This window comes from Bufo bufo, chromosome 5 (genome assembly GCF_905171765.1).
Source record: "Bufo bufo chromosome 5, aBufBuf1.1, whole genome shotgun sequence".
NCBI classification, from domain to species: Eukaryota; Metazoa; Chordata; class Amphibia; order Anura; family Bufonidae; genus Bufo; species Bufo bufo.
The window spans coordinates 183,487,013-183,505,789 of record NC_053393.1 but is presented as its reverse complement, the minus strand read 5'-3'; the positions used below and the strand labels follow the sequence as shown (position 1 = coordinate 183,505,789).

The 18,777-nt window shown below is 41.7% G+C and overlaps 1 protein-coding gene across 1 annotated transcript in view; it reads right to left on the bottom strand.

The window, feature by feature from the left end:
* CDH7 (cadherin 7) overlaps positions 1 to 18,777 on the bottom strand; it is a 342,814-nt gene that overhangs the window by 31,123 nt on the left and 292,914 nt on the right. Inside the window, exon 9 of the mRNA XM_040432014.1 lies at positions 12,337 to 12,451. Coding sequence (XP_040287948.1) covers positions 12,337 to 12,451 — 115 coding nt within the window. The remainder of the gene's footprint in view (positions 1 to 12,336; positions 12,452 to 18,777) is intronic.

Here is an 18,777-nt window from a genome sequence, read left to right as displayed (position 1 = left end):
TGTAACAACATAAAATGTCACAACTGAATAGCAGAGCTGTGCTAATATGCACGTACTAACATATCAACAGTAATAGATCCAACTATAGAAGTACAGCAAAACTAAGATTTAGGTTCAGCACAACTTATCTTGATATTACAATATATCAAAGGTTTTTGATGAAACTATATGACCTTTAAGCCTAAAATAAAAAAGTGAAAAAGGCTTTTCATACAGATGTAGCAAAGCTAAAAGAAATTGTTAACATGTTAAACAAACAATGGCAATTAAATGTTAATGACTTTTTTAATGCTTTTCAATGGCTTTTGTCATGAGATTGCACTGTGACGTGTTGCACAATTCCTTTTAGTTTTGCCACATTTGTATATTGATGGCCTATCCTCAGGATAGGTCAACAGTATCTGATCATTGGGAGTCTGATCATTTGTATAAAGAAGCTGCAGCGCTGCAGTGAGTGTTGCAGCCTATTTATTGGTCAGTTACATCACATTCATCGGTTCTTATGGCCTAACTGCAGCTCAGTACTATTCATGAGAATGGGCTTGAGCTACACTACAAAACCCAGCCACTGTACAATGTACGGCTCTGTACTTAGTTAGCTGTGAAAAGGCCACAACGCTCACCAGAGACCTTGGCCTCTTCAAACAGCTGATTACCTGGGGTGCCGAGTGTTATCAGATGCTGATTACCTATACAGAGAATAGGAGTCCTAGAAAACTACTTTAAACAACCCTTTCACCTTAAAGCACATGTCCACATTGTGATACCCAGGGGAAAATGTATTATTCCATTTGTCATTAGTGTTGAGTAAATTTTACAAAGATTTGATTCAGCTGCTTCGAAGAATTTCACCAAGAAATTTGGTTTATGACGAATTACTTTGTCACGAATCTCGTTTCTTTGCAAGTAGCATGCGCAATGATGGAGAACGGGGGTTGTGCCGCTTCCTGTCATTGTACCCCTCAGATGCCACGTTCATCGCTGATCGAAGAAACTAAGATTAATAATGAGGACTTTCAGGAGTTAATCAGTAAAAAAAACTAAATTATATATATATATATATATATATATATATATATATATTTGAGTGCTAAGGCCCCTTTCACACGAGCGGGACAGATTGGCTCAGAATGTATTCAGGGTGCGTTCAGTTAAAAACGTGCAATTTTGATACCAAAATAAGTTAGTTTTAAATGCGATTACATTTAGTGTTAGCATTTTTTCTGCACGGATGACATCCGGATGGCATGCGTTTTTAAAGTGCATGAGAAAAAACGCAACCATCATCTATAGTCACATGTTCATTGGAAACACATATAAAAAAAAAAACAGCATGCTCTTCTGTTTGGGGAAGCTCCATTTTGTGTGGATCTAAAGTTAGTGGAGTGTTTTTGAAGTTGTTCCTTTTAGCAGGATGTCCTTTTTGCCCATATCAAATCCTGACCTTGTGCTTTTGCACTGGCTGGTGTCCCGATGATTCAGAGAGCGAAGAGAAATGCTTGAGGAGGAACCGCGGAGGAAGAGGATGTGGGTTCACCCTATTATTGCGCGGAGGGCTTGCAAAGGTCAGTTTACAAGTCTGTATGCAGAGCTACGTGAGCACCCTGCAAAATTTTAAAATTTTTGTAGAATGTTGATCCCTAATATTGATCGGCTTTTGGGGGAGTTGAGGCCTGGCTTGACCTTCATGGACACCAACATGTGGCATTGTGTTTCAGCTGAAGAACGGCTAATTATAACTCTGAGGTATGTACATTTTTGTGCAGTTATAAAAACAGAAATGTAGTTTATTTCCGATATATAGGTGATTTAAAGTTGCATAATATCAAAATAAATGTGATGGAGATTGTTTTTATAGCGTTTACCTGATGTTGCTTTTTATGTGTTCACAGATTTTTGGCCACAGGAAACTCATTTTTCTCATTACATTTTGAATTTTGCATGGGGATCTCCACAATAGCTTGGATAGTGAGGGCAACCTGTGCCACCATTTGATTGCGACTGCGAGATGCTGTGCTGCCACAACCAACAAGGCAGCAGTGGATTCAGATTGCCCAGGGCATCCTGGAGAGGGCACGATTCCCCAACTGTGGCCTTGACGGGAAGCATATATGGGTGATGAAGCCACCAAACTCAGGGTCGTGATTCTATAATTAGTGATAGACGAACATCGGCCGGGACGATTCACGAACACGATCGCACAAACACGATCAAATGTTTGCGAACAGCAAGTTCGCGGCGGGCCCCATTCACTTTAATGGCAGGCGAACCTGAAAAACCTTCAGGTCATATTTGCAGCCACCAAATACTTACAAGAAGTGCACAAATCATCCGACAACATGGACAGTGACATACCAGAGGGGCATCAATGGAAAAAATTCCCACCAAAAATTTGTATTTTAATCAGGGGCTATTTTTATGCATCTTAAAGGGAAACTCGCAAAAATGTCCCCTGCTGGAGCCTGGAAAATTTTTATTTTAGTCCACGGGAGTACAGGCCCCAAACATTAGGCATTCACCGGACAGAAAACATCAAGTGATTATGTGGCTGGAGGTATATTAGACGGTCATTGGATATCAATTTTACTGCAGCCCAGTACAAATACATGTCAAATACATATGTTTCAAAGAAATAAAAATACTAAATTTGATTGAAACCATGGCTAACAAAATCCCCGCTCTTGAATAAACCCCAAATGATAAAAGGTTGCATTCGATAACACGTGCTCGTCACAGGTGTTGAATTCCTCCGATGCCCCAACAATTAGGCATTCACCGTACAGAAAGGATTTAGTGATTATGTGGCTGGAGGTATATTAGACGGTCAATAGATATAAATTTTACTGCAGGCCAGTAAAATTATTACGAATGATTCATTCACCGTACAGTATTATTCATTCACCGTACAGAAAAGAACAATTGATTATGTGGCTAGAGGTATATTAGGCGTTCATTGTATAGCAATTTTACTGTTGGCCAGTTAGATTACAGGCCCCCAAAATTATGTATTCACTGTACATAAAAGATCAAGTGATTATGTGGCTAGAGGTATATTAGACAGTCAATGGATATCAATTTTACAGCAGGCCAGTGGACTATAGGCCCCAAAAATGATTCATTCACTGTACAGAAAAGAACAATTGATAATGTGGCTGGAGGTACATTAGGCATTCACCGTATAACAATTTTACTGTTGGCCAGTTAGATTACAGGCCTCAAAAATTATGCATTCACCGTACATAAAAGATCTGTGATTATGTGGCCGGAGGTATATTAGACGGTCAATGGATATCAATTTTAATGCAGGCCAGTGGACTACAGGCAGCAAAAATTATTCATTCACCGTACAGAAAAGAACAATTGATAATGTGGCTGGAGGTACCATATAACAATTTTACTGTTGGCCAGTTAGATTATAGGCCCCAAAAATGATGCATTTACCGTGCAAAAAAGATCAAGTGATTATGTGGCTGGAGGTATATTAGACGGTCAATGGATATCAATTTTACTGCAGGCCAGTGGACTACAGGCACCAAAAATTATTAATTCACCGGACAGAAAACATCAAGTGATTATGTGGCTGGAGGTATATTAGATGCTCATTGGATATTAATTTTACTGCAGGCCAGTACAAATACATGTCAAATGCATATGTTTCAAATAACAAAAAATAAAAAAAATGGAATAAAAACATGGCTAGCGAAATCCCCCCTCTTGAAAAAACCTGAAATGATAAAGTTAAAATTTGATAACACGTGGTCATCACAGGTGTTGAATTCCTCCGAGGTCCCAAACATTAGGCATTTACCGGACAGAAAAGGCCTTTTATGCCGCTGTATTTACAGGGACCATTCTTTGTTCTGGGTGGTGGCGGATATATGTGTGCTGGCATGAGGAAATTCATTTAAACATGGTCGTCACAGGTGTTGAATCCATGCCTCTTTCATTTTTAGAAATGTGAGGTAGTTCACACTGTCGTGAGCTAGGCAAGTGCACTTATCGGTCACGATCCCCCCTGCCGTGCTGAACGTCCTTTCGGACAAGACACTCGACGAGGGGCAAGTCAAGACTTCCATGGCAAATTGTGCCAGCTCTGGCCACAGGTCAAGCCTGCACACCCAGTAGTCAAGGGGTTCCTCGCTTCTCAAAGTGTCCACATCGGCGGTTAACCCGATGTAGTCGGACACCTGTCGGTCTAGGCATTCCCTAGAAATTGATAGGAAAATAATTCCTCTGACTCAAGTGGAGGGGCTATGATGGTGATGGTGGTGTCTTTGGGGGTGCATACAGCAGAGAGTGAGGAGGGTGCTGATACAGAGGATGAGGAGGGTGCAGAAGCGGAAGGCTGAGTGAGCCACTCAACCAACTCTGGTGCGTCCTTTGACGTAATTGCACGCACCTTCTTCAAATTCCCACTTAGGCTCCGGCCTGGTGCACCTGCCCTACCCCTACCACCCCTGCGGAATGGCCTGCATATTCCTCTGCCTGTCACTTTCAAAATGAGTCTGTGAAAAAGTCCCTATAGTAGAGCAGTATTTGTGGAAGCAGGTATATAGAACACCTTTATGAGTATTTGTTGGAAGCTGGTATATCAAACCCCTTAATCAGTTTATTTTGAAGCAACAACAGGTATATCACACCAGTTGCAATTAGTTGTTCCAATAGCATTTGTCCCTCTGTATAGCTGCCGTATCTCAGCAGAACCACACACAAATGCTGCACAATACAAATGCACTATATAGAAATTATATTATAGGTATATCACACCCCTGCCTCAATTAGTTTTTTTGGGGGGTAACTGGTATATCACAACAGTTGCAATTAGTTGTTTTAATAGCGTTTGTCCCTCTGTATAGCTGCCGTATCTCAACAGAACCACACACAAATGCTGCACATGCACTATATATAAATTATAGGTATATCACACCCCTGCCTCAATCAGTTTTTTTTGGGGGGCAACTGGTATATCACACCAGTTAAAATTAGTTGTTCCAGTAGCATTTGTCCCTCTGTATAGCTGCGGTATCTCAGCTGAACCGCTCACAAATGCCTCACATGTACTATATATAAATTATATTAAAGGTATATCACACCCCTGCCTCAATAAAAAAAATTGGGGGGCAACTGGTATATCACAACAGTTGCAATTAGGCTACTTTCACTCTAGCGTTCGGGTGTCCGCTCGTGCGCACCGTTTGAAGGGGCTCACGAGCGGCCCCGAACGCATCCGTCTGGCCCCAATGCATTCTCAGTGGAGGCGGATGCACTGAGAATGCATCCGCCTGCCAGCGTTCAGCCTCCGCTCCACTCAGTGAGCGGACACCTGAACGCTGCTTGCAGCGTTCGGGTGTCCGCCTGGCCGTGCGGAGGCGAGCGGATCCGTCCAGACTTATAATGGAAGTCAATGGGGACGGATCCGCTTGAAGATGACACCATATGGCTCAATCTTCAAGCGGATCCGTTCCCCATTGACTTTCAATGTAAAGTCTGAACGTATCCGCTCAGACAACTTTCACACTTAGAAAATTTTCTAAGTTTTAATGCAGACGCATCCGTTCTGAACGGATGCGAACGTCTGCATTATCGGAGCGGATCCGTCTGATGAAACATCAGACGGATCCGCTCCGAACGCTAGTGTAAAAGTAGCCTTAGTTGTTCCAATAGCATTTGTCCCTCTGTATAGCTGCCGTATCTCAGCAGAACCACACACAAATGCTGCATATGCATTATATAGAAATTATATTATAGGTTTATCACACCCCTGCCTCAATAAGTTTTTTTGAGGGGCAACTGGTATATTACAACAGTTGCAATTAGTTGTTCCAATAGCGTTTTTCCCTCTGTATAGCTGCTGTTTCTCATCAAAACCGCACAGAAATGCTGCACATGCACTATATAGAAATTATATTATAGGTATATCACACCCCTGCCTCAATCAGTTTTTTGGGGGGCAACTGGTATATGACTAGTGTTGATCACGAATATTCGAATTTAGAATTTTTATCGTGAATATAGGTACTTCGAAAATTCGCAAATATTTTGAATATAGTGATATATATTCGTAATTTCGAATATTCAATTTTTTTTTTAATCAGTACACATGATCCCTCCCTGCTTCTAGCTTGTGGGCCAATGAGAAGGCTGCAGTAAATTTGACTTTAGGAGTAGTGTTGTTTGCGGATTTTCGTAATGTGAATTTTTATTGCGAATTTTACAACTTGCAACTATTAGACAAAGAAGATTATAGCACTATATTAGCTAAATTCGTTTTTTTTTTTTTTTTTTTCGAATATTCTCTATATTGCTATAACTAAATGAGCCGTTCACTCTAATGCTAATAAAGAAAATAATATTTTAAGGCTCAATTCTGAGTTCCACCATATTCTATGTTAAATGTTTCATGTTATTTCCTATTCTGAAAACATGCTGAAACAAACATATGTATAATTAATACTACTGTATATACAGTCCTGATCAAAAGTTTAAGACCAAAATATGGCAAAAAATCATATTTACCATGGCTGGATCTTAACAAGGTTCCAAGTAGAGCTTCAACATGCAACAAGAAGAAATGGGAGTGAGACAAAACATTTTTTGAGCATTTAATTTAATGAAAACAATGAATAAACTGAAACAGGCTGTTTTTCAGCTGATCAAAAGTTTAGGACCACATGCCTTTAAAAGGCCAAATCTGTGCAAAGATGTGGATTCATTGTCATTTTCTGTCAGGTAGTCAAGTGTTGTGATGGCAAAGGCAAAAAAACTCTCCCTTTTTGAACGTGGTCGGGTGGTTGAACTGCATAAGCAGGTTCTCTCACAGCGCGCCATCGATGCTGAGGTTGGACGCAGTAAGACAGTCATTTGGAAAATCCTGAGGGTTTTGGAACAAAAAATTCAAGTGGAAGACCCAAAAAAAATTCATCAGCACTGAGCTGGAGGATCCAATTGGCTGTCCGTCAAGACACTGGACGATCCTCGACCCAAATTAAGGCCCTTACTAGTGCTGACTGCAGCCCCATAACCATCAGACGGCATCTGAGACTGAAGGGCTTCAAAAACAAAAAAACGTCTTCAAAGACCTCGTCTCCTTGAACGCCACAGAACTGCTCTTTTGGACTTTGCAAGAGAGCACCAAACATGGGACATTCAAAGGTGGAAGAAAGTTTTATTCTCTGAAGAGAAAAAATGTAACCTTGATGGTCCTGATGGTTTCCAACGTTACTGGCATGACAAGCAGATCCCACCTGAGATGTTTTCTACGCGCCACAGTAGAGGGGGTGCCATAATGGTCTGGGGTGCTTTTTCCTTCAGTGGAACTATGGAGCTTCAGGAAGTGCAGGGGCGTCAAACGGCCGCTGGCTATGTCCAGATGTTGCAGAGAGCAACTGTGTGGTAACGACTGGGTTTTTCAACAGGACAACGCTGCAGTACACAATGCCCGCAGGACAAGGGACTTCTTCCAGGAGAATAACATCACTCTTTTGGCCCCGGTGCGTGTTTCCCTGATCTAAATCCAATTGAGAACCTTTGGGGATGGATGGCAAGGGAAGTTTACAAAAATGGACAACAGTTCCAGACAGTAGATGGCCTTCGTGCGGCCGTCTTCACCACTTGGAGAAATGTTCCCACTCACCTCATGGAAATGCTTGCATCAAGCATGCCAAAACAAATTTTTGAAGTGATAAACAATAACGGCGGAGCTACTCATTACTGAGTTCATGTTTGGAAGTTGGATTTCTGTTTTGGGGGGGTTTCGTTTTTTTTTGGAGGTGTGGTCCTAAACTTTTGATCAGCTTAAAAACAGCCTGTTTCAGTTTATTCGTTGTTTTCATTAAATTGAATGCTCAAAAAATGTTTTGTCTTACTCCCATTTCTTCTTGTTGCATGTTGAAGCTCTACTTGGAACCTTGTTAAGATCCAGCCATGCTAAATATGATTTTTTGCCATTTTTCAAGTGGTCTTAAACTTTTGATCAGGACTGTATATGGACAGTGGACTTACTTAAAGTAATGCGCTTTGGTTCAGGGGTTTTGGACCAAACACTGGCGAACACCTTCTGTGCTACTTCCTCCCAGGCGGCATCCTTTTTATATCAGTCATGGTAGTTGCCAGACCTGCTGTCCAAAAGGCAGGGCCTCTCCTGGACCACCACGATCAGCTTCTCAACATCCATAGGCTTGCTGGCTTGCCTTGGCATCTTGTCTGGAACTCAGCAAGGACAGCAATACCTCCAAGAAACCAGCTCCGCACAGGTAGTATGAGGCAGACACGGAAAATGCTCACTTCCTGTGGAATCTACCTTCAACTGTTGCTAAGTAACATGCGTTAAAAACAGAATGCAAAGCATTGCATCCGGATGCAATGCGTTATTCATGCAGTCCCATTCATTTCTATGGGGCCGGGCTGCGTAAAAAACGCAGAATATAGAACATGCTGCAACGCACAAGTGGTGTGTGAAAACCAACGCAAAAAAAAGCACAGCCCCATTGAAATGAATGGGTCCGGATTCCGTGTGGGCGCATTGCACCCTCGCGGAATACTCACTCGTCTCCAAGGGGCCTAAGAGGCCGATGCGGCCATCTGGATTAAAGATCTCGTGCGAATGTTGCGCGGTGTGTGTGACCGTGCAGGAGATTTTGCATGGGATCTTCAATCAAGATGGCTGTGGTGGCCTCTTCGCGCTGAAATAGATGAGGGGAGTACGTTTGTTTTGTTTTTTTTACGCCATTTCAGGGAAATTTATTTGTTACCATGAAGCACAAGGAAATTTAGCTTCACGGCAAATCAAAGTTTCCCTGAAATTCGGATCGAACTCCACTTTAGATTCTTTGATTCTCTCAACCCTAGTTACAATATTTTGCATGCACAATATTTGTATAGAAATTTTGTGGTTTTTGCAGGTTGTTTTGCCTTTCCCTGGACTAAAGTGAGTAGAAACGCTGGGCATGGTTAGCTAGTTTAATCCGCCTGCAGTTTTTTTAAAAGTGCAATCTTACTCCTGTAATGGGGTAGCTTACAACAAACATAACAGCTCTACACCAAAGTGTTAAAAGGGTTATCCTACACATTTAAAATTTATTTTACAACAGTTTTTTTAATCACTTATCTAGATCACTCTCTTTCCTTTGTGTAGGTGGGCAGCAGCTCACATGAGACAAACAAGCAACTTTATATCTCATGATTCATTTCAACTATCTCTTGTTAACTCCTAAATAGTCCCTCATATATTACTGCAGAGATAAATATGGATGATTCAATGCTCCCAGATTTCCTTCTCTGCTGTCTAGAGAGAGATATTGATTAGATTAAAATTTCTATTGGATCACTGCATCAGGACTGAAGAAAGAGGAAGAGAAGAGAGCAGGGATGCTATTGAGCATATTAGTCCACACTAAATGCAAGGTGGACCAGAAGAATTAATAGCAGGGGGCACTACCAGGGAGGAAAACGTCCATAAAAACACAATGCTTTTTTTTTAAATGCCCCAATTATTGAATTATTTGAATAGTAATACATTTTTGGGATAACCCTGTTAATAATGGTTAAAGATATGCCATATGCCATATGCCAGATATTAAACAACAATGTGACATTTGGCAAATCTGGCACAAATTAAAGCGAAAATGCCGGCAACAATTCTCTTCATGATAAAGTCCTCCAATGACATTTTTGTCTGATCTTTATGTGTTTATCGATACCATAATATATATTGATAATGTCTGATCTCCATTTTTTTTATGCAGAGCTCACAATCTACTGCATAGACATACAGTTAAAATTTAGCATGCTCTTTGCATAAGGACACCACTAGAGGAAAATTCGGAACTTACTGTATACTTTTTTAAAAAAAATAGGTACAGTATACAAGCTTTTATCTATTATCAACAAAACAGGGGATTTGGGCTTATGCATCAAAGAAATATAGCTCTAATCACTTTAAAGATATACAGTGAGGAACAAAATTATTTGAACACCCTGCGATTTTGCAAGTTCATGGAGGGGTCTGAAATTCACATTGTAGGTACATTCCCACTGTGAGAGACAGAATAAAAAAAAAAAATAATCAGGAAATCACATTGTATGATTTTTAAAGAATTTATTTGTCTTGCACTGCTGAACATAAGTATTTGAACACCTGAGAAAATCAGTGTGAATATTTGGTACAGAAGCCTTTGTTTGCAATTACATAGGTCAAACGTTTCCTGTAGTTCTTGACCAGGTTTGCACACACTGCAACAAGGATTTTGGCCCACTCCTCCACACAGATCTCCTCTAGATCGGTCAGGTTTCGGGGCTGTCGCTGAGCAACATGGAGTTTCATCTCCCTCCAAAGATGTTCTATTGGATTTAGGTCTGGAGACTGGCTAGGCCACTCCAGAACCTTGATATGCATCTTACGGAGCCACTCCTTGGTTATCCTGGCTGTGTACTTCAGGTCGTGGTCATGTTGGAAGACCCAGCCACAAACCATCTTCAATGCTCTGAATAAATGGTCCCATTTATCCTTTCCTTAATACAGTGCAGTCATCCTGTCCCCTTCGCAGAAAAGCACCCCCAAAGCATGATTTTACCATACCCATGCTTCACATTAGGGATGGTGTTCTTGGGATGCAACTCCTGCTTCTTTTTCCTCCAAACATGATGAGTGAAGTTTAGACCAAAAAGTTCTACTTTGGTCTCATCTGAACACTGACTTTCTCCCATGACGTCTCTGGATCATCCAGATGGTCATTGGCAAACTTCAGACGGGCCTGGACATGTGATGACTTGAGCAGGGGAACCTTCCGTGCAATGCATGATTTGAAACCATGACGGCGTAGTGTTCTACCAACAGTGACTTTTAAAACTGTGGTCCCAGCTCTCTTCATGTCATAGACCAGCTCCTCCCTTGTAGTTCTGGGCTGATTCCTCACCTTTCTTATCATCAGTGATACCCCACCAGGTGAGATCTTGCATGGAGCCCCGGTGCGAGGGAGACTGACAGTCGTCTTTAGCCTCTTCCATTTTCTAACAATTGCTTCAACAGTTGATCTATTTTCACCAAGCTGCTTGGAAATTGCACCGTAGCCCTTTCCAGCCTTGTGGAGGTCCATAATTTTGTCTCTGGTGTCTTTTGACAGCTCTTTGGTCTTGCCCATGGTAGTAGTTGGCGTCTGACTGACTGTGGGGTGGACAGGTGTCTTTAAAGAGCTCAGACACGGGCTACTAAGTTAGATTAATGAGTGGAGTAGAGGTAGACTTTTAAAAGGCACAGTAACAGGTCTCTGAGAGCCAGAATTCTTGCTGTTTCTCAGGTGTTCAAATACTTATGTTCAGCAGTGCAAGACAAATAAATTCTTAAAAAATCATACAATGTGATTTCCAGAATATTCTTTTTTATAATTCTGTCTCTCAGAGTGTGAATGCACCTACAATGTGAATTTCAGACCCCTCCATGATTTCTAAGTGGGAGAACTTGCAAAATCGCAGGGTGTTCAAATACTTCTGTTCCACATTGTATTAAGAAATTAAGACTTGTCTGCCTATTTGCATTAATATATAAAAGGGTGTTCAAAGATTCCCTTCATTGTCATAAACTGAATACAGACAAATGTGATATGTTTTGGCTAAATAGCCTGTTTCAAACTAGATGCTTGTCTGAAAAAGGCTGTTTAGCCAAAATGTGTCACATTTGCCTGTATTCTGTTTTTAGCAATAAAGTGAAAATTTATTAGCATCAAAGGGCGAGAGCTGATCCACTTCTTCTACTTGGATGTATGGGCCGGCAAGGATACGAGCACCACCACTTTCTTCCAGAGTGCCGATTATTTCTACAAATTAGTATGTATGAAGATTTCAAACATTATCTGGGTGTGTCAAGGTGAAGGGGGACTAGAAGGAGTGGTTGTAAGGATAAGGTTAGGGGTAAGGAATGCTAGGTTAATGGGGTAAGATAGAAGGGATTGGAACAATATAGAAACCTAATTCATGGAGTGTTGTTTTGAATTATACATAAATTATATAGGTGTGCAGGAGGTTGCTTCAAATGCTCCTTAGGAAGTATTCTGAGAGTGAGAACAGATAGTAGAAATATAAGAGGGAGACTTATGCTAAATCCGCCAAAGTTTCCAAACCCCTTTGAAGGATGCAATAGTGTGATTAGTAAGAGCAGCAAGTTCGTCAATATGAAAGAGCTGGTCTATCTTGGCCAGACACTTGGATACTAGGACCAGAGGTTACAAAAAGCTTACCAGCTGCTAACACGAAATGAATTAATTTGGTGAAGGAATAACTATGTAAATTTGTAAAATTCATAAAATGCATACATTGTTTATGTCATTTCAGCAATATGGGTACCTTTATTGTCTTTTAACGTGAAATTAATGTTACTTGCATCAGGTGGCAAACTGAAATAAAACCAATGCCCATTTGATGGTTCATCTTTATCTACTGCACTTATCTCTTGAATAACCTGTAAAAAGAAGACACATACAAGGTTTACATTCAGTTTTTAAAAAAAATAAGAACATTAATTTGCTTTTAGCAACTTTATACTAAACATCTAAAATGTTGTATATCACCATTTTATAAAAATATAATTAACAGAAAATGTCCTGAATATTTAATGTAATTAGTGTTGAGCGAGCGAACCCGAATTTTGCGAGTTTGGGTACCTGGACCAGAACCCTAACTTTGCAGCAAAAGTGCAGGTTTGAGTTCGGTAATCGGGCATTTAATAAAGTTTGTTGAAAGGCTGCAGAGCAGTCAATCAACAAGCTTTTAAGCTGTGGGCACTTAGAAGCCATCACAGCCATGCCAAGTAATGGCATGGTTGTGATTGGCCGGTGCATCATGTGACCAAGCCTCTATACAAGCTGGATCACGTGTAGCACCACCCATTAGCTCCCTGTAGTGCAGGGACAGGAAGCAGGCAGCTTAAAGGGGTTATCCGAGTTATTTTTTTGTTCTTTCTATGTTCCTAACTGGGCAAATGTAACAGCTTTCCAATTAACTCACTTTATCTGCAGTGGCTGGTTTCTCAGATTTTACTGAGGGCCACATGACCTGTGATGTCAGCTTCTCTCCCTGCTCTGATAAAGGTCGTTTACAAGCCTGTAAACGAGACGTCACTGTGCTGGCCACGCCCCTCTTCCCTGCCGGCTGTGTGCTCTATCCTAGGAATCTTAACCCCTTCAGCTGCACAGACTCAGGGCTGAAGTGTTTACTGTGTAGCTGCAGGCAGTGAGGAGACAAATGCTGGGCACAGGAGCTGAAAGAGAAGTTCTGCAGAGCATTACAGGTAGGGAGAAGATCCTGTGTGTATTAGCAGTGTCATTATATAAGTGGAACTTGTAGTTCTACACTTACAAGTTGCTGTTTTCTCCCAGCACTCAGGGCAGCTCTTGTATCCACTCCCTTAGCAGTGTCATTATACAGCTGGGACTTGTAGTCCTACACATACAACAAGCTGCAGAGTCTCCCAGCAGGCAGACATGTCACTCAGGGCAGCTCTTGTATTCACTCCCTTAGCAGAGCGGGGGGAGGGGCAGAGATTGTTTTTATTGCATGTAAACAAAGGGCTAGAAAAGAACCAGGGAAATGAGGAAATATATATATTTTTTTTGCATAAAACTTGCTTAGCTCAGTTATAGATCAGATATTTAGTGCTATATTATTTTTTTTTCATAACTCGGATAACCCCTTTAAGTGATGGACAGTGTTTTTTTGTGAGTGCAATGCACCATCTTTCTACCCCTGACACAAAAATATAATAGTTAATCCATCTGTTAGTTCGGTGGGTGGCATATACCCATTTTTGGTGTGAAGTACACCTGCACTGCATCCGTGACAGGGAAATTGATATAGTTAATCTGTCTGTTAGTTCAGTGGGTGACATATACCGATTTTGTGTGTGAGGTACACCTGCACTGCATCCGTGACAGGGAAATTATTATAGTCAATCCATCTGTTAGTTTGGTCAGTGACCTATGCCCATTTTTTTGTGTGAGGTACACCTGCACTGCATACATGACAGGGAAATTAATATAGTTAATCTGTCTGTTAGATCGGTGGGTGACATATATCCATTTTTGCTGTGAGGTACACCTGCATTGCATACGTGACAGGGAAATTAAAATAGTTAATTTGTCTGTTAGATTGGTGGGTGACATATACTCATTTTTGGTGTGAGGTACACCTGCAGTGCATACTAGACAGGAAAATTAATGCAGTTAATCTGTCTGTTAGTTCAGTGGGAGACCTCAAAGAAGGAGGAGAGCATCAAATAAGGGACGTGGCCCTGGTTGTGGTGTTGCTGGAGTTGGTAAAGCTCCTGTTGCAAGGAGAGGATGTAGTCGATCTGTGCCAGCTACACTCCCAAATGAAACACCTTCCTCAGGTGCACATAGGCGATTGAACGTTTAGCGTTATTTTGTAGGCCCGAATACTAGTGTACGAATGGTGAGGCCAGAACAAGTAGAAGCAGTAGTAGATTGGGTGGCTGACAGTGCCTCCAGCTCCTTCACATTGTATCCCACCCTGTCCCCTGCTGAAAGAGTAGAGTTGGCACCTGCAGCCCATGGGCATTTGTCTTTTACCTCAATCCCTTAAAAATCTAAAAATCAGGCAAGCAGTCTGAGCCCCAAGTCATGCAGCAGTCTCTTATGCTTTTTGATGACTCTGCTTGCAGGGATTCCATGGGCCATCCACCTAGCCCTGCCCCAGAAGTGGAAGAGATTGAGTGCACTGATGCCCAACCACTTATGTTTGAAAATGTGAACATGGGAGGACCACCGCAGCACATCTATGATGATGACAAAACACAGGTGCCAACTAGTGATGAGCGGCAGGGGCTATATTTGAATTTGCGAGATTTCACGAATATTTGGGTAAATATTTGTCATATATTCGCAAATTCAAGATTATTTTCTTGATTGCAAAAAATTGGCAATGTAATATTCACATAATGTGCATGAAATACAGGCGTGGGTTACTTTTGCTACAATTTCCAAGCTGCTAGAAGTTTCCTGAGACTGGAAAAAATGCTTGGCACGGCAGAACATTAAAAATGGCTTTATATCCAGTTAGAGTGCTCCAATATATTCGCTATTGCGCTAATTGGCACTAAGGATGTGAATATTTTGGCGCAATAGTAGGTCTGCCTGTATGTATGGACAGCAGAACCTATCACACTATCTAACACACTGCACTGCAACAGCTACACTATATCAGGATATACCCTACACTGACTATCTCCCACTAACTACTGTATCTGTATTATACAGTTGTGTTAAAAATTATTCAACCCCCAATGCTGTAAAGGGTTTTAGGGAATTTAGTGTACATTTGTAATTGTGTTCAGAATGAAATCTTACAAGGACTTTTTAAAGAACGAAATGCAACTAAAATGACATCAATTGTTTTTGTAATACAGTATTAAATGTTTTTTTTTTTTTGTGATTTCTTCATTGACAATTATTCAACCCCTTAAAGACTACCACTCTTAAGAACAGAGGTTCATTCAAGTGTTTTCGATCAGGTATTGAAAACACCTGTGGATGTCAAGGAGCAGCAATCAAGCATAATAAGCACCAATTAGGCAGATTTAAAAGGACTGTGATACTCAGCTCCTTCTAGACATTTACTGGTGTGTTTACAAACATGGTGAAGTCAAGAGAATGGTCCAGGAAGTCAAGAGAAGAGGTGATTTCTCTTCACAGGAAGGGCAATGGCTATAAGAAGATTGCAAAGATGTTAAACATACCAAGAGACACCATAGGAAGCATCATTTGCAAATTCAAGGCAAAGGGCACTGTTGAAACGCTACCTGGTCGTGGCAGAAAGAAGATTCTGACTTTGACTGCTGTGCGCTACCTGAACCGCAAAGTTGAGAAAAGTCCCCGTGTGACTGCTGAGGAACTGAAAAAAGATTTGTCAGATGTGACAAAGTGCAAGTGCAGGACTCTGGACCCGGTGCAGGAGAAGTCAGCTGCTCTGACAGAGGCCCGGGGTGACGAAGTACAGTGACTGCTCCCGGGCCCCGAAGCAGCTGCTTCCCTGATAGTTACGCCACTGACTCCTCTGTAGTGCAGGATGGGTCGCCGTGGGAAAGAGCCGCATTGAAGGGTCTAAAGAGCCGCTTGTGACTCGCGAGCCGCACTTTGCCGACCACTGCACTAGAGCATGGTTGCAGATTAAAGGCTGGAACATTTTGAAGTGGCCATCGCAGTCACCAGACTTAAATCCGATTGAGAACCTCTGGTGGGACTTAAAGAAAGCAGTTGCAGCGCGCAAGCCTAAGAATGTGACTGAACTGGAGGCTTTTGCCCATGAAGAATGGGCGAAGATACCCGTAGATCGCTGCAAGACACTTGTGTCAAGCTATGCTTCACGTTTAAAAGCTGTTATAACTGGAAAAGGATGTTGCACTAAGTACTAAGATTGAATGTCACTTGGGGGTTGAATAAAACTGATAATGATGTGAGCACAGAAAAGACATTTGTGGTTATTTCATTATAAATGTTATGTTATATTTGTCTGACTTACAAGTGCCTCTTTGATTTAATTGTAAACAAGATGACTGAAATGATCAAAATCAATGTCAAACTGGCCAAAACACTCAATTTCAGTGGGGGTTGAATAATTTTGAACACAACTGTATATATAAGCTACCTAACTATTAGAGTTGAGCAGACACCTGGATGTTCGGGATCGACGGCTTTGGTCGAACTTCACAGAAAAGTTCGAGTTCATGACCCAAACTTGACCCGATCTTGACCCAAACCCCATTAAAGTCAATGGGGACCCGAACTTTTGAGCAATAAAATGGCTCCAAAAAAGTCATGGAAAGGGCTAGCAAAATGTGGTTAAGAGCATGGCAAGAGCTCTGCAAACAAATGTGGATAGGGAAATTACTTAAAATAACATAAAATACGTAAAAATAAAAATAATAATCTTGATCTAAGAGGAAGATGTCCATATGGAGTAGGAGGTTGAGGAGGCAGTGGATGTGGTGGTGTAGGTTGAAGCGGCGGTGGAGGAGGTAGCCAACACTGTTTTTTTATTTTTATTTTATTATTATTATTTTTTGTTTAAATTTGGGTAGACCCCCAAAAATTGGGAAATGTAACCTGTGATAACCCCCTCCTGCCGTGCTAAACAAATGTTCAGACAATACACTGGCTGCAGGGCAGCACCTCCAAGGCGTAACAGGAAAGCTCAGGCCATGTGCCCAATTTGGAGACCCAGAAGTTGAAGGGGGCAGACCCATCAGTCAGTATGTGTAGGCGTGTGCACACATACTGCTCCACCATGTCACACGTCCCCGTGATGTCCTCGATCCAATTGGATATCTTCTCTATCAACTTTTGATGTTCTTTTCTGCGCCTACCATGTTGATCACGGTTAGCGGCGAATCAGGGTTCCACGCCGGAGAGGGAGCGTTAGAAAGGGATACCACATCCAAGGGAGGTCAATGTATAAAATTAAATGTGATAGAGCGGAAAAGTGGGACAAATTATTGAAGAAGAAGCTTCCAAGTAAAGGAGGGGGTGCGCAGCAATTACCCACTCCCGACTCGGGGAGGTAGTGAAGATAAATAACAATACAGGACTCCTAAGATGCCCTGTTATTGGAATAATTAATAAAAAATTATAGGGAATGTCACTGGAGTATTTTGGATTTGGAAACGTTAGACAGGAGAGGCCCTGCTGCCGCTTTGTTGAATAGATAACTTCTGCCTGATTGCACGTCCCCGTGACATCCACGATCCAATTGGATATCTTCTCTATCAACTTTCGATGCTCTTTTCTGCGCCTACCATATTGATCACGGTTAGCGGCGAATCAGGGTCCCACGCTGGAGAGGGAGCTTTAGAAAGGGATACCACATCCAAAGGAAGTCAATGGCTGAAATGTGATCGAGCGGAAATGTGGGACAAGTTGTTAAAGCGGAAGGATCGAATGAAAGGAAGTGGCGCGCGTCAATTAAAGACAAATTTTAGAAATTTAAGTCCCTGTCACCTATGCAGAGCAGGGGTTTTTCATCGGCAAAAATGGGTTAATATCACCCACCAATGGAACAGACGATTTTTAAAAATTTCGGTCCCTGTCAAGTATGAAGAGCAGGGGTTTTATTCTAGGCAAAACTGTGTTCATGTCACCCACCAATTGAACAGACGATTTTACAAATTTAGGTCCCTGTCACCTATGCAGAGCAGGGGTTTGTATATTGCAAAATTGGTAAAATGTCACCTGACAATGTAACAGACAATTTTTTTAAATTTATGTCCCTGTCACCTATGCAGAGCAGAGGTTTATTCATGGCGAAAATGGTAAAATGTCACCCAAGAATGTAACAGACGCTTTTGCACCCTGCCCCTTCTTTTGTGTGCTGATGCCTCTTTGCGACCACCGCCTCTTCCTCCAAACTGCACCCGTCACTCGCATGACCTTGATTCCATGTGGGGTCTAGTATCTCATCATCTTCCACATCATCTTCCACCCACTCTTTACCCGTGCCCTCCTTGCCGGTCTGCATACTGCAGAAAGCCGCAGCAGTTGGCACCTGTGTTTTGTCATCATCAGAGATGTGCTGTGGTGGTCTTCCAATGTCCTCATCCTGAAACATAAGTGGTTGGGCATCAGTGCACTCAATCTCTTTCACTTCTGGTGCAGGGCTAAGAGGATGGCCCACGGAAACCCTGCCAGCAGAGTCGTCAAAAAGCATAAGAGACTGCTGCATGACTTGAGGCTCAGACTGCTTGCCTGATTTGCCAGGGGGTAAGTTGAAAGACAGATG